Raw genomic sequence first — 14,444 nt, forward strand, 5'->3', positions numbered from 1 at the left:
AGTGGTAAGGAGTCGTGCTGCCAACCCAAGGGTAAGTGGTTCAAGTCCACCAGCTGCTCCACAGGAGAAAGATGGGCAGTCTCTTCCCATGTGATTCTGAAAACTCGCTGGAGGATCAGCTGTGAGTTGGTTTTGACTCGGTGACACACAGCAGGAATATGTACATGAAGGAGCTCTGGTGGCCTAGTGTTAAGGAGCCACATTACTCAAAGGCACATAACAATAACAACAACAATATATGCATAAAGGAACTCTGGGAGGAGATAGAATCAATAGCAGATGGGTAGGATGGAGATTTTCATAATGTGCTCTTTAATTTTTTAGCATATTACATTTTAAAAAATTCAAGCTGTAGACTTTACAAGTTAAAGTTAGAAGTGAAACATGCTGGGGGTTTTTTATGAGAGATTACCATAGTTGATAACTTCAAAATTTATTTTCCTTTTTTTTTTCTCCTGTGTAGACATATCTATCCACCCAACTAGTGTATAGATGGATTGTGATTTACTTTTTACAAAAGTGAGACCTTACCCTGCATGCTTTTCTGCAGCTTACTTTTTTTTAAAAAAAAAATTTTATTTTATTATTGTGTGTGTGTATCGTCAAATCAGATCTGACTGGTACAGGAGGAGATTGTTCCTCCTTCTCCAGCAGAGAATCCAGTGGATTTGAACCGCGCACCTCTGGGATTGCAGTACACCTTCTTGCCACTAGGCCACCAGAGCTCACCTGCAGCTTGCTTATTTTCCTCTCTTCATTTATTATGAATTTCTTTGTTAGCTCGCTTAGTTTGGCTTCATTCTTTTAAGCAACCACACAATGTTTACTGTATGACTTAGACTTTGTCTAAAATCAAGCAGGACTTTTAGTGTTGTGTTCTAGCTAAATTTCAACTTGATGCACATCAGCAAGGAAAGAAGGTGGTTTTCTGCAAGGATTTTAAAAACCTTTCCTCTTCACAGCAACCCAGGCACCCTGGACCTTGCCAGCCTCATACATTTGCTGAGTGAAAAAGCCAAAGAATTCCTCATGGAGAACAGAGTGAAAACCTTTTACCAGCGGGAGTTGGAAATGGTGGAGTCTTTGATAACCCTAGCCAACCAGCCTGTGATTCACAGTGCCTCCTCTGACCTGGTAAGTGTGTCATGCCCACATGACACTGTGAATCCTCTCCAGATGTGGCTAATGGGCGTGGTCGATGTGACCATCGAGGTGAATGTTCACAGGAGAGGACCCAGGGGTCAGGGCTTGTGGTTCTGCCACATGTCACAAGCTGTTCTGTTCTGGAAAGGTCACTGAACAGCAAGAATGTGAAATGAGAATGCACCCACCTTTTCCTTCTCTTGACTGAAATTAACCTCATTGGCTTAATCTTTGGGTGGGAAAGAATGTAATAGCCTAAGATTCTTAGTACTTAGTTCTAAGGATTCATTGAGATGCATATTTAATCTCAGCAGGTACTAAATGAGGGGAAAGTAGACAGGAAGATGTAATTATCATTCTGAAATTATTAATCAAGCTCTTAAACTTGAACCTGAATTAAGATTTTGTAAATGACTTGCTTTCTCTTCTTAGAATAAAGGTTAATCTGTGGTGATTTAGTTAGCATAAAGACTCAGTTGTAGTTAGTAAGTAAAAACTTCAAGAAAATATTTCAAATACAGCAGTTTCTGGATTGCAAATAAATGCTGTTTCTAGGTCCTATTAGGCACAGTTCACAACTAACTATCAGCTATTTGTCTTAGTATATACTATAATATAGAGGTTATCTTTTTAGGCATGTTGTTGTTGTTGTTGTTGTTGTTAGGTGTTGTCGAGTCATAGACGACTCATAGCTGACTCATAGCAACCCTATGAACGAAAGATCTGAACGCTTGTATAACTTTGATCGTTTCTCCGAGTCCATAGTGTTTCCAGAGGCAACTTTTTTTGGAATAGTAAACATTAAACACTTCCCGATACCTAAAAGTGTTTAACATAATCATAATAAAACAGTAATAATAATGTTTTGGAGAACTTCACAAAATAGTGCCCGTTTGTTATGATAAGCCTTTATCTATACCTCAGATTTTTCATATAATTGGCTCTGCACTGCTTGGTTCATGGATACAGGTTCTCTGTCAGCCCAATGTTTGTAACCTGAGGGTTGCCCATCAGTTTTTCAGTTGTTCTTGTTTTTCATTAGTGTTATAGGTTAACTTTAATTTTATGTTGGTTGGTTTGTTTGTTTTCTCAATTTGCTTGCTCATACACATTTGAGACTTTGGATTTAGGCTTTCCCTTTCAGGGCCATTTTGTAAGGTCTTTTGTTATTGAAACACAACTCATTCATTCATTTGTTCCTTTATTCCACCAGGAATAATCATCTTTCTTTCCCCCTGACATCCATTCCTTTGGCCACTTGCTCCTTCAATATTTCCTGTCTCATGATATCAGTAGCATTTGTTTCTTGACCTGCCTCTTCCTCCACTGGAATCTACACTCTGTAAGATAAGAGGATACTACTTCCTTTTCTTTTAAACACAAGTAAGAGCATGCTAAACACTAAGCTTTGCTTAGCTATGCAGTGATCAGTGTATCTTATAGGCCCATTCGTAACAGTCCATGTAGATTCATTGCTATTTAATAATCTTTTTTCCCCATAACTAGTTTAACCAGTGTCGCTTTGTTGGACTGTTTGGTTTTTGGGGTTGTTTTCTTCCAGTCTTTTGCAGTTGCCAAGAGGGCTTCTGTGTCAACTCTCATCTCATAACAGAAATTATTGTTCATCATCCTGGTGGAACAGATATTGAATCACCATTCTAACCTCCCAGGTTCCATGCCTGCTTCTCAGTTGTGTGAGCACACCTAATTACCTCTTCCTGGCAACAGGCCGTGTGCTCGGTGACCCACAGTTTCATACACGGAGATGAGGGATAGCATTTCAGGAAACACCCGCGAAGAGGGTCACGACTGGGCGCTTGCTTCTCTCCCAGGTTTTGCTTCTGAACAGTTGCAGCCCTCCAGCTGTCTGTTGACAGCAAGATTGACCCCTCTCCACATTTAATCATTTAGAAGAGGCTCACTGCCAAGTTGGCCTCCCAGGGCTCTTGATGACCCCACTGGCATGCTTGGAAGGAAACGAAAGCTTAGTGAAGACAATATCCTTCCCAGGAAGCCAGCTCTTTCTTCAATGATAGCTGTAATTAAGTGGAGACTTAGCATTCTTTGAAGACTAAAAGGCTCTTCCAATTCAGAATGATCCTTGGGCAAGTTTTGGCATGATGCCTTTTAAAAAAACTGTTTGGAGCCATAACTGTGTTTAGAAAGAAATTAATTTGGAGCCATCTTTGTTTTGTCTTGGAAAAACCTCTTCTCAATCAATTATGAATCATTCCCTTATATTGTTCTGGTTGGAGAGGTCACTGCCGTGAAATTAAATTCTCTTTAATGAAGCCCGGGAAGAATAAAGCTGCCTTACAGTAGCATCGAAACTCTAGATCCTTTGGCATTTTCTGTGTGTACAGATGAGACAGCATAACAAGAAATGATGATGGTGAAGTAGTTTAAAGGCCAAGGAGAATGAGCTTGGATGTTAGACTTCTATCCAGGCCTCTGCCCCGCCCCCAATCATGGCCTTCCTTAAAAATTCAGAAACATGATAAGCAGAACTTGCAAAGCCATTGTCTCTGTGACAGCTGAATGGATGTCACGTTTGTTTGGGAATGAAGACTATATATACTTCAGAGATCCACCCAGTTCCCGACCTAATGTGGAAGAGGCTTGGTCAGGCTTAGCAGGTTCAGCCTGTAGCTGCTTTTACCTGGGGGCAATGTCAGTTTTCTGAGTCAGAAGAATCTGTCATTGATTGCCCTGTTTTAAAAAAAAGACAATAAGGACACATTTTAGTCTACAAAAGCTACTGCTTAGGAGAGAAGATTGGAAGCTTTGCCCTTGAGACTGGCAGTTTTTATAACCAAGCAAAGGAAATATCTCCAAGGGCAGCTGAGGCAAATGTTTTTGGGACGGAAGTTTCGCATACTGTTTATATTTACAGAGCCATTTCTGTCAAGCCCTCCCCTTTCATGGCTCAAATTGGGCTTTTCATGCCCTTGGCCTTGATGATGATTCTTGCTGCTTCATCTTTTTGTAATCCTAAAGGAGAGACCAGGTTTTCTGTGTGAGCTGAGAACTGGGGCTCATTGCTGGGGCAGTGGTAGAATTTTCACCTTCCATGCAGGAGACCACGGTTTAGTTCCTGGCCAGTGTGCTTCACCCATGGTTACTATCTGTCTGTCAGTGGAGATTCGTTAGTTGCTGTGACACTAAGCAGATTTCAGGAAAGCTTTCAGGTGGAGATAAACTAGGAAGAAAGCCCTAATGATCTATTTCTGAAACTCAGGCAATGAAAATGGCAGGGATCAGAGTGATGTGCTCTGCAGGTGGTCATGGGAATGAAGCGGCACAGGGCAGCATTCAGTTGTGGCGGGCACAGGCTTACCATGCATCAGGGGCCACTTTCCAGCAGTGATTCCATGACAACCACTGCTAACTAGTTTCCAAGACTTCTGTCAATGAGAGAGAGAAAAAACCCACTCAATCCTTAGGATTCTAATGTTAAATGGAATGAAGATGGCAAAACTTGGCATGAGGAAAATCAAGTAGTCGTTCTAAAGGTTGGTTAAGGAGCCTGCACCCAATTTCTTTAAGTAAGAACACTCATGTAAAATGAAAAATAACTTTGCCATAAGCCCTCTTGAATTCAAAAGTGTGAGGATGAGGATACTAGGAAAGGTGTTTATTCTAAACACACCCACATTCTCTTCCTGCCCGTGGGAGTCGTCAACTATTTCTCAGCCTTTCTCTCCCTACCATAACCTGGAATGTTTGCCAGCTTTTAGGTCCTACTGTTATAACAGTCAGGTTCTCTAGCTTTTCTATAAAGGAAAAGCATAGACAGTTTTATTAAGAATATTGGGTTTTCATCTTCAGCCCAGGAAGCCTGCTTGTGTTGTACATTGTCACCAGGATGGACTAGATTGGTAAAATGCCCCTTTGGAGATTTCTTAAAAAAAAAAACAAAAAAAACCCAACTAAGTTTTTGGGAATAGAACTGTCAACACCTGAGACCATTGATCGAATTCTTACCTCACCCTAGCCCTTTGAGGAAATGTCATCAGCACATCTCACCCACCCTCTTTTTCAACATCTATTGGTACTTCCTCAAACAGAGAGCCTTTTAATAAAAGAAATTTTTTAAATTGATTGTGTATCTGTTTATGGCATCTAGGACTTTGCTTTCAAACACTCTGCAGCATATCTTTGGAGCTCCATTCTTTCATATTTTTTAATACTAGTTTATTTACAAAATTCAACTACATTGTTTTTGACAGCAGATTCTTCCAATTTCCCTCACCTCCCAACCCATCAAATTGTACAGCTCCATGATTAATTCTTCCCCCTGCACACCCTCATCCCTCTGCTACCACTTTCCCCCACCCCCCCTGGATCCATCTACTCATTCTACAATAATGGTTTTACACAGTATTTGTTCTTGTGGGACTGAGTTAGTCCATTCAGCATAATGCTCTCCAATCCCTCCTCCCAAGTTAGGTAATAATTTACAAATTACATGGAGCTCCATTCTTGATGACTTCTTGAGAAATTTCAAATTATAAATTGATGTTCATCTCCAGGGACAAGTGTTTCGCCACCATTTTCTTAGTGTTGTGAATAAATTCCCTGTGGAATATCAAGAAGCCTGCAGCATTTCTAGTAGGGTCTTTCTCTTCATTCATTTCATTAATGTTGAGGATAAGAAATAGGTTGACCTGGTACCTCTTTGAGCAAGCCTGGCTCTTAGAATAAAGAAGAAGCATGGAAACAAATTGCAGCCGAGGCACCTTCTACTTTCCTTTACTACTGTTCTTTGCTTCACTCCAGGACTTATTTCCACTGTCAGCCTGAGAGGCCCCGCTTAGACACGTTCCTTAACAGCCGTTTGCCTCAATCATTGTCCATTTGACACTGATTGCCCTCTTGACTCCCAGATTATTTCAATGTGTAGAAAATGCCGTGAAGTCTGGGGTGAGATTAGAGATAGCCACAATTTCTATGAAGGAAGGAGGTGATGTGTCCACAGTGTTGTTCTTGGCTACCCTGGAGCTGGTCTCCCACTTGTCACACCAGAACAGTGCACAACAGAACAAGCACTGCCCAGAGCTGCCGCGTTTGCCGGATCGGTTGTGGATTGAGTCGTGATCCATAAAACCTTCCCTGATCAGCTTTCAGGAGAAGATCTTCAGACTCTTCTTCCTGCTCCACCTCAGTCTGGAAGCTCTGCTGAAGCCTCGTTAGCATCACAGCAACACAGAAGCCTGGACGGACAGGCCCTGGAGTTCATTGACTGGGACTCAAACCAGCTCTTCCTAATGGCAGGCTCCAGTCCTTCCACTGAATGATCAGTGTTCTGGGTCTGTTCAAAACAAAATCAAAGATCATACACCAGTGAGGGTAGCTTTCTGGCTTTATACACCATAGGATGAAACAAGAAAGTTCTGGCTGTGTTGTGAAACAGTTTCCAAGTGTGATACAGCTGGAGCAAACTTCTGTCCTTAAATCCCAGCCTTGCAAGGCCTGAGCAAACCAGGATCTTTTTGACTCAGCAGAAGAAAAAGCTCATCGGGCAAATTCCTTACCCACTTGGCCTAGGGAGTTGCTCTCCAGTTCTGGGAAGTGGGACTAACAGCATTACTCCTCCCCCCCACCCCTTTCTCTCTCCCAACAGGTGGGATTTAAGAATGAGACGACGTCCAAGGCAATTCATAGTATATTTAAAAATGCTTTACAGCTGCTCCAGGAAAAAGGACTTGTTTTCCAGAAAGAAGATGGTTTTGACAATCTATACTATGTAAGATATCTTTGCTTTTTTTTCCCTTTATTTTTCATAGCTCCAGTTGTAAGTCTATTCTTTAAAAACATCTATTTTTTAAAAAAAACCAATGAATCCTTATGAAAGTATATAAAGTTAAAAGTAGAAGCTACCTTTATCTCTCCTAAACGCACTTTTAGGGATGCATCCTTCTACACATTTATGTGCACATTTCTAAATGCACATTACAAATATACACTCCGGTGACTTTTTTCACAAAAAATATAACCCTGCTTTAAGTCGAGGTTTCTCAGCCTCCGTGCTATTAGCATTTTGAGTTCGATGATTCTTTCTGGAGGAGCTCCCTGATGAATTGTGAGATGTTTAGCAACATCCTTGACTTTTATCTATTTAACATCAGTAGCACCTCCCGGTTGTGACACTCAGAAATGTCTCCAGACATTGGGAAATGCCCATGTCCCCAGGGGCAGTTGAGAACTACTGCTCTAATAATACTCAGCATCTTCCTTTTTTTTTTTTTTGTACCAAAATATTGCATGTAGATATCTTTACGGGTTAGTATTTATAAGCACATTATGTTGTTAAGTGCTGTCAAGTCAAAACCAACTCGTAGTTGACCCTCCAGCAGGTTTTCAAAGGCAGTAAATCACACAGGGGAAATTGACCATCTTTTCCCCAAACCTCATGCCCCTGGGTTGGCAGCATACTCCTCACCCATGAGGCTACCAGAGCTCACTTATAAATAAATAAACCTCCCCCCCCCTTTTTTTTGTTTTGTTTTAAACACCAACCTGATATTTCTCTGAGTTACTGATACTTGCTCTATGTTTTTAAAGCATTTTTTGTCTTGGTATTTAACTTGGTTCCAACCTGTCACTCTCACAAATACTATTGCTTGAATGTTTAAGCCCAGCCACCTTTGTGGACTACTATAAATATTCCTGCAAGAAAAAAAGAACTTTGTAAATGTTCATTAAAATTATTAAAAAGAAAGAAAGAACTTGCCAGATAAATGTATATGCAATACAGCTTTTAGTCAGCAGAGCCTGACTGGCCTCCCAACAGGCTGTTGCAGTTGACATTCCCACAAGTGTAAATGTTTGCTTATTGTCTATTGTAAGGGTCACTTCTCACTAAACCAGTTGCCAACAAGTTCGTTCCGACTTGTCATAGCCCCCTCCTGTGTCAGAGTGGAACTGTGCTCTTTCGGGCTTTCATAAGAAGGACATCAGCAGGCCTTTAGTCCAAGGCAGCTTTGGCTGGACTCGAACCTTCAGCCTTTCACTTAGCAGTGAGAATGCATTTGTACCACCCAGTTACTCCTCACTGGCAAAACAAAACAAAAAGTCAAACCCTCTGCCACAGAGTGAATTCTGACCCATACCAACTCAGGGGAGTAGAACTGCGTCTTCATCCTCCTGCACCGGGGGGTAGGGGTCGGGGGTGGGGTGTCAAACAGCTGACCTTTCAGTTAACAGCTGAATACTTAACCACTGCACCACCTTTTCTTCACTTTGCAATTAAAAAAATTTCAAACTCTTGCTATTGAAGGAACCAGGCTGAAATCTGACCTCCTTGTGGCCACCAGTGTGTCTGGCATTTAAGAATAATTTTCCTAGAGACATTAGGGGAGCTCTGGTGGCCTAGTGGCAAGAAGCTGCACTGCAATCCCAGAGGCGCACAGTTCGAAGCCACCAGATGCTCTGCCGCGGAAGGAGGGACAATCTCTTCCTGTACCAGTCAGATCCAATTTGACGATACACACAAAAATAATAATTAAAAAATATATAAAAAAAGAATAATTTTCCTAGAGACAGACGAAGACCCCAAATCATGCCAGAAGTGACATCACGTGGGGATGCTTCCCGAGGGCCAGCTCCCTTCCCAGGACATTTTCCTGATGTAGATTTGCCTGACTAATTCTCTGGCTTATTGTTGCTAGCTTCCATAAAGTTGACTACAATTCACAGTGATCCTACAAAGAACCTTGGATTGCTAGGTGGCCTAGTGGCAAGTAGCTATACTACAATCTCGCTAAAGAACTCTAGGGAGCTCTGGTGGCCTAGTGGCAAGAAGCTACACTGCAGTCCTGAAGGTACACCTTTCGAGGCCACCAGTTGCTCTACAGGAGAAGGATGGGCAATCTCCTCCCATGCAATTAACTGCCTCTGAAAACCCGCTGGAGGGTCAGCTATGGGTCAACTTATACAGTACACAACAACAACAACTAAAGAACAGATCTATCCTGCACCATCCTCACAAGCTCAGATATGCTTAAACCCATCATTGCAGTCTCTGTGTCAGTCCACTTGGTGAGGGTCTTCCTCTCTTCCCGTGACCCTCCACCCCTCCCAGCATAAAGTCTTTTATCCAAGGCCTGGCGCCTCCTGACATCATGTCCAAAGCATATGAGGCAAAGTTTTACCATCCTTGCCTCTAAGGAGCACGTTGGTTGCACTTCCTCCAGGACAGATGGCATTGTTGTTTTGGCAGTCCGTGGGAGAGTCAGTACTCTTCTCCGACACTGCCCACCACCTACTGCCATTGAGGCAATTCCAATACACAGTGACCCTTTGGGAGAGAATTTAACCACCCCATAGAGTGTCCAAGGCTGTAATCTTTACACAGGCAGATGGCCTCATCTTTCAGCCAGAGAAGCTGGTGGATTTGAATTCATAGTTCAAACCTTTTGTTTAGCAGCCAAATGCCTTAACCACAACCCTACCAGAGCTCCTTTGTCAAACAGTATTCAGATATATTTTTATAGGGGTCTTCCAGTCTATGTAAGGGGTGAGTGCAGCCCCTCTCCTTCCAGGAGGAGGAGCACCGGGTGTGAGTGTGTGCTTCCTGTGAGGCTGCAGAAGGTCTCTTTGGGCTCCCCTCTGGGACCCACATTCACTGCATCCTCTCTGGCCCTGGACCTCTTGCTCTTTAGAGAGGAGCGTTTCCTGAGAAGCAGCAGGGCCGCAGGCAGCTGGCCAGGGCCAAGGAGTGGCAGGGCTGGGCACTTCCTCCTGTGAATCATGATGAGTTAGAATGGGGTGATCGAGCCACAGAGTTCTTTTCCCCAGAATCACTGGCCCCTTCTCTGGGTTCACTCTTCCCCTTCTGCCTCATTGGCTGGCCTTGGAGGTTTCCTGTCTCCAGAGGCTGTGCCTAAGGGAAGTTGTTATCATACAATGTCAGTACTTTTATTTGTGTAGTGATTTCCAGCCTGAGCAATCCTCGCACACATTACCTTATTTAATCTTCACTGTAACCTTGTGAATTAAGGGAAGGCAGGCGTTAGTAACACAGTCCAGCTCTATTAGTTCAGGCAGACAAGCTTTCCTGGCGTCTCTAAGTGGAAACTTCCCACTGCGTTTGGTGGCATGCTTTTTCTTCTCTGCCTTCCTCCCTCCCTTCCTCTCTCATTTCCTTCCTTCCTTCCTTTTTATTTTTTGTTCTTGTTGCTGTTAGATTTACCATTGTAAAGGTGACCATTGCACCCATTCAGTTCCTGCATTCCACTTACCTGAACTTGTTGTGAAAGGAACTGGATTCTGTTGCCTTTGAGAACAGAAAGCATTTCCATAGGTATTTACTCTCTTGCTAGCACTTCTTTGTCTTTGTTTTTCACTGTGGGGAAAGAAGAAAAATAATGAAGCATAAAACAGTTGTCAGGAACCAGAGGAATTTTTTTTATCAATGAGAAAACAAAAAATCTTACCACTGAACCTATAGACAACATCATGATAGATGGAGAAAAGATTGAAACTGGTAGCAACTTCATCTTACTTGGATCTACAATTGACACCCTTGGTACAAGCAGTCGGGAAATCAGGAGATACATTGCACTAGAAAACCAAATTCTTGAGCAATGATGTCAGTTTGAGGACTTAGGTGTGTCTGATTCAGGTGATAGTCTTTCTGACCACTTGCTATACAGCTGAGCGGTGGACAGTGAAACAGGATGGCAGAAGAATTGATACTTTAGAGCCGTGGTGTTGGAGAAGAGTACTGAACAATCCCATGGATGAGTAAAAACAAAAAAAAAATGTCTTGGAAAAAGTGTAACCATTGTGCTCCTTAAAGGCAAATATAATAAAGCTTCTCCTCACATACTTTGGACATGTTTCTAGGAGAAGCTCTTCCTTGGAGAGGGGCATGATGCTAGAAAAGGCAAAGGCTCAGCATTTGGGGTGCAAGAAGAATGATGGTTATCATGAAATCTTTACAAATCATCCTAAATACTCATTTGGGAGTCTGAATGACACCTTGTCTGTTCAGGCTGCTTTCTCTGAATGGTTTTTTCCTATGTAGGTCACCAGAGAAGACAAAGAACTTCACAGAAAGATCCGCTGTATCATTCAGGAAGACTGTCAGAAGCCAAATCGTAAGTGGTGATAACATATATGTTACTCTCTAGCATGTTGGGAGGGGACGGTCCCTCTCACTGGAGCTCTGGACAGAGAAGAGACCTGAGGTGTTTTCCCACGAGTGCCCGGGATTGGGGGTGATTAGTTAAGGTACTGGATCTACCTGAGCCTCACTCGTCCTCTCTTTGATAACTGGTGAGGTAGCACGTTGTCCTGACTTTGACTGCAAATGAGATTCAACCTCAGAGTCTTTGAAACATAGAAGTGCGAAGGTCCCGCCCTTGGGGCTTCTGGTCCATTAGGGGTGGGGTGAGTACAGTGCAGTGAGAGTGTTTGATGTCACTGTGGTTTTTATATTCTTTTTATCTGTTCTGTTTGCAGTTCATGCTCATATGCATTGTCTTTAAATTCAAGGCTGTTGTTAACCTCGCTTCTGAAATCAAAGTGTTCAATGTTGGGGAGAATGGATTAGAATTTAGAGTTTGTGAACGGTTTAATTTAGCCACTGGTGATTAATCTGGTGATTAGCGGTTTTAGTGGAATTATATCAACCCCTAGTGGTTACACACTCACACTGTAGCTCCCGTTGACAGGAACAATACTGTTTTCACGCTAGTCAGAAATAGCTTTCTGTGGGTTCACTCTGGTTCGACTCCCCACTGCAGAGAACTTGCCTTTCCATCCCAGAACTATTGAATCATAATCTGCATTTAAGAAAGATCTCGTTAGCCAGAAAAGAAAGCATTGATCTTGTCTTTCAATACCGGTATCAACTGGCCCGTCTTAAAGGTGACTTTCCAGACACTGCCTTTTGCAAACATGCGCTCATAATGAACATAGACCTGTGTCAACAAATAATGCTAGAAACAAGTGGGAAGAGTTTCGAGTGACTGCAGGTCTCCTGACCCTGGTTTGTTTCCCTTCAGAAAAGTCTACCTCCAGGCCCTTCGGCCCACTCATTCCTGGGGCCTGGGTTTGTTCCAGGCTTTATGAGCCAGTGGATCTGTGTGAGGCCTCCAGCCCTGACCTCCATGACACACAGCCCTATTTAGCCTTTAAAGCCAATGAGGTTGTAGGCCGGGGTGCTGTGACCACAGGTCTCAAAATAAACTTGAAGTAATCTGTTATTTCAATGCCAAAGATTTCTGGCTGTCATTTTGTTCATTCAGATCAATTTGAGCAAGTTCTCTTTGATCTGGGTCCAAACTATATGCCACAATTTTTTCCCCCTCAATATTTGATTGTGTTTTAGGGAAAAGTATACACAATTCCTTGACAGCGAATTGGGTATTTTTACCAAGTATCACCATTCTCAGTCTTCCCCCTGTATTCTGTTTTCACTGACCTAACTTCCCTGCATTTTTTGCTTTTTTAGCAAATGTTTACTGTTTGGTCTTTTTAAAAAAAATGTATCATTTGGTTTTATATAGTTGATTGTTTACAAATGCACATTCTTACAGGTGATACTGTTTATAGGCTAATCTCAATTCTATTGTGCATTTTTCTCCCACTCTACCAGGGACCTTCTGTTGTATCCCTGGTGAGCGTTGTCAGTAATGGTAACTGGGCATCTTCTGGTCTCAGATTAGAAGGGACTGTGGTTCATGTGGACATCTACTGCAATTTAAGATGCATTTAAACCTTACATGCATAGGCTTCCTCAACTAAGAAAGGATGAGAGAAATGTGAAATGTGGGCTCCCTCCACCAAGAATGGGTGACAGGAAATTGAGATAACAGTGGTGTTTCCTTGATCTCTATTGGGAATTGAAAGGTGTACGCTTTACTATCAATGCAGAAGGAGGCAGTTTTAAGGAGATTCTGCATATGCCTTTTATTCTATTATTATTATTCGGCTAAGTTCTGAAATTTGTCTAAAGTGCAATGGCATGTTATACACAAAGAAAGGATTCACAATGAAGATGCCTTTTTATCGTCAGTTTTTTATTCAGAACATGTTCCAACCTACTGAAAAATTAAAAAAACTAGTACAATAAATACCCACATTCCTTTCTCCTGGATTCACTAAGAACTTCAGCCTATGGCTTCTTAAAAACAGAGAGAAACCTTTTTTTCTTTTACACCTGAGAAAATTTTATTTGATGGCTTCTGATACGGCAGCATTCAGTAGATGATGGTTTTCTTGTTGGTTTTTTTTTGTTTGGTTTTTTGTTTGTTTTTGTTGTTTTGTTTTTTTTAGGTGATCGTTTTAACTGTTAGCTTTGGTAGCTTTTCAAAAATATTCATCCTGTGCCTCACACAGAGCAGTTACTTTTTGTGGACGCTGAGTATCATATGATGCAGCTCACTTTGAAGTGTTTATTAAATTATTATAATCCTTCTGAGATACCAGTAAACATTTTCCTGACCTTTCATAGATGTAAAAAAAGGTAATCAAGGGCTAAAAACCCACTGGATATAAAAGTCACTAATTAGAATTCTTTGGAGGTTGAGGATCTGAATATTGGCTGATGTGACTTGTACAGTGGGATTAAGAATATATGTTTTTGGCTTGTTTTATTTTGGTTGTCTTTGCTGATAAAACCAGGGCTAGTATGTGTCACTTTTGGTGTGCACAGGAATCAGAAATTTATTCCAGAGGCATTGGAAGGGCCTGAGAGTCTGGAAGGGCCTGAGAGTCACAGACTCCCATGTGATACTGAGGCTGCCAGGCTTCAGCCCGCACTTTGAACTGAAAGGATCCAATAATGCTTCCACTTAGAGAGGGAGGACAGAGAGGAGGGCTGACACAGGAATGCCCCAGTTTGGCCACCTGCCTCTTTTCCTGCAGACGTTGAGAAGGGCTGCCACTTCCTGCACATCTTGTCCTGTGCCCGCCTGAGCATCAGCCCAAACCTGAGCGAAGCTGTGGTGCGGCAGGTGCTGGAATTCCTGGAGGACCAGAGTGACATCGTCAGCACCATGGAGCACTATTACATGGCATTCTGAGCAGAAGTCTGGGGCCCCCAGGACCTGCCTGGAGAACGAGAGAGGTGGCTAACTCCCAGGCTTCTATTTTAGACCTCACGCAGGCCTGGAGACAGTTACCTCATGATCCAGTGTAGTTACAAGGCAATGGGATGTGGCATAAATGCTGTCGGCTGCCCTGTCTGCTGTATCCCCGGGATAACATGACTCTTTTCTCAGCTTTGACGTATGAAAACCCTCCTTGTTGACGTGGCCGGACTTGCATCTCTGCTGGACCAGAAGGAAGAG

At 42.5% G+C, this 14,444-nt stretch overlaps 1 protein-coding gene across 1 annotated transcript in view; it reads left to right on the plus strand.

Moving 5' to 3' along the window:
* Window positions 1-14,177, plus strand: part of OBFC1 (oligonucleotide/oligosaccharide-binding fold containing 1) — a 31,691-nt gene extending 17,514 nt beyond the window's left edge. The window contains exons 6-9 of the mRNA XM_006879956.1: window positions 963-1,134; window positions 6,767-6,889; window positions 11,174-11,246; window positions 14,020-14,177. Coding sequence (XP_006880018.1) covers window positions 963-1,134; window positions 6,767-6,889; window positions 11,174-11,246; window positions 14,020-14,177 — 526 coding nt within the window. The remainder of the gene's footprint in view (window positions 1-962; window positions 1,135-6,766; window positions 6,890-11,173; window positions 11,247-14,019) is intronic.
* The last annotated feature ends 267 nt before the right edge of the window (window positions 14,178-14,444 follow it).

The sequence above is a fragment of the Elephantulus edwardii genome, unplaced genomic scaffold (assembly GCF_000299155.1).
Source record: "Elephantulus edwardii isolate Elephantulus edwardi_28Jun2011 unplaced genomic scaffold, EleEdw1.0 scaffold00006, whole genome shotgun sequence".
In the NCBI taxonomy this organism is placed as follows: domain Eukaryota; kingdom Metazoa; phylum Chordata; class Mammalia; order Macroscelidea; family Macroscelididae; genus Elephantulus; species Elephantulus edwardii.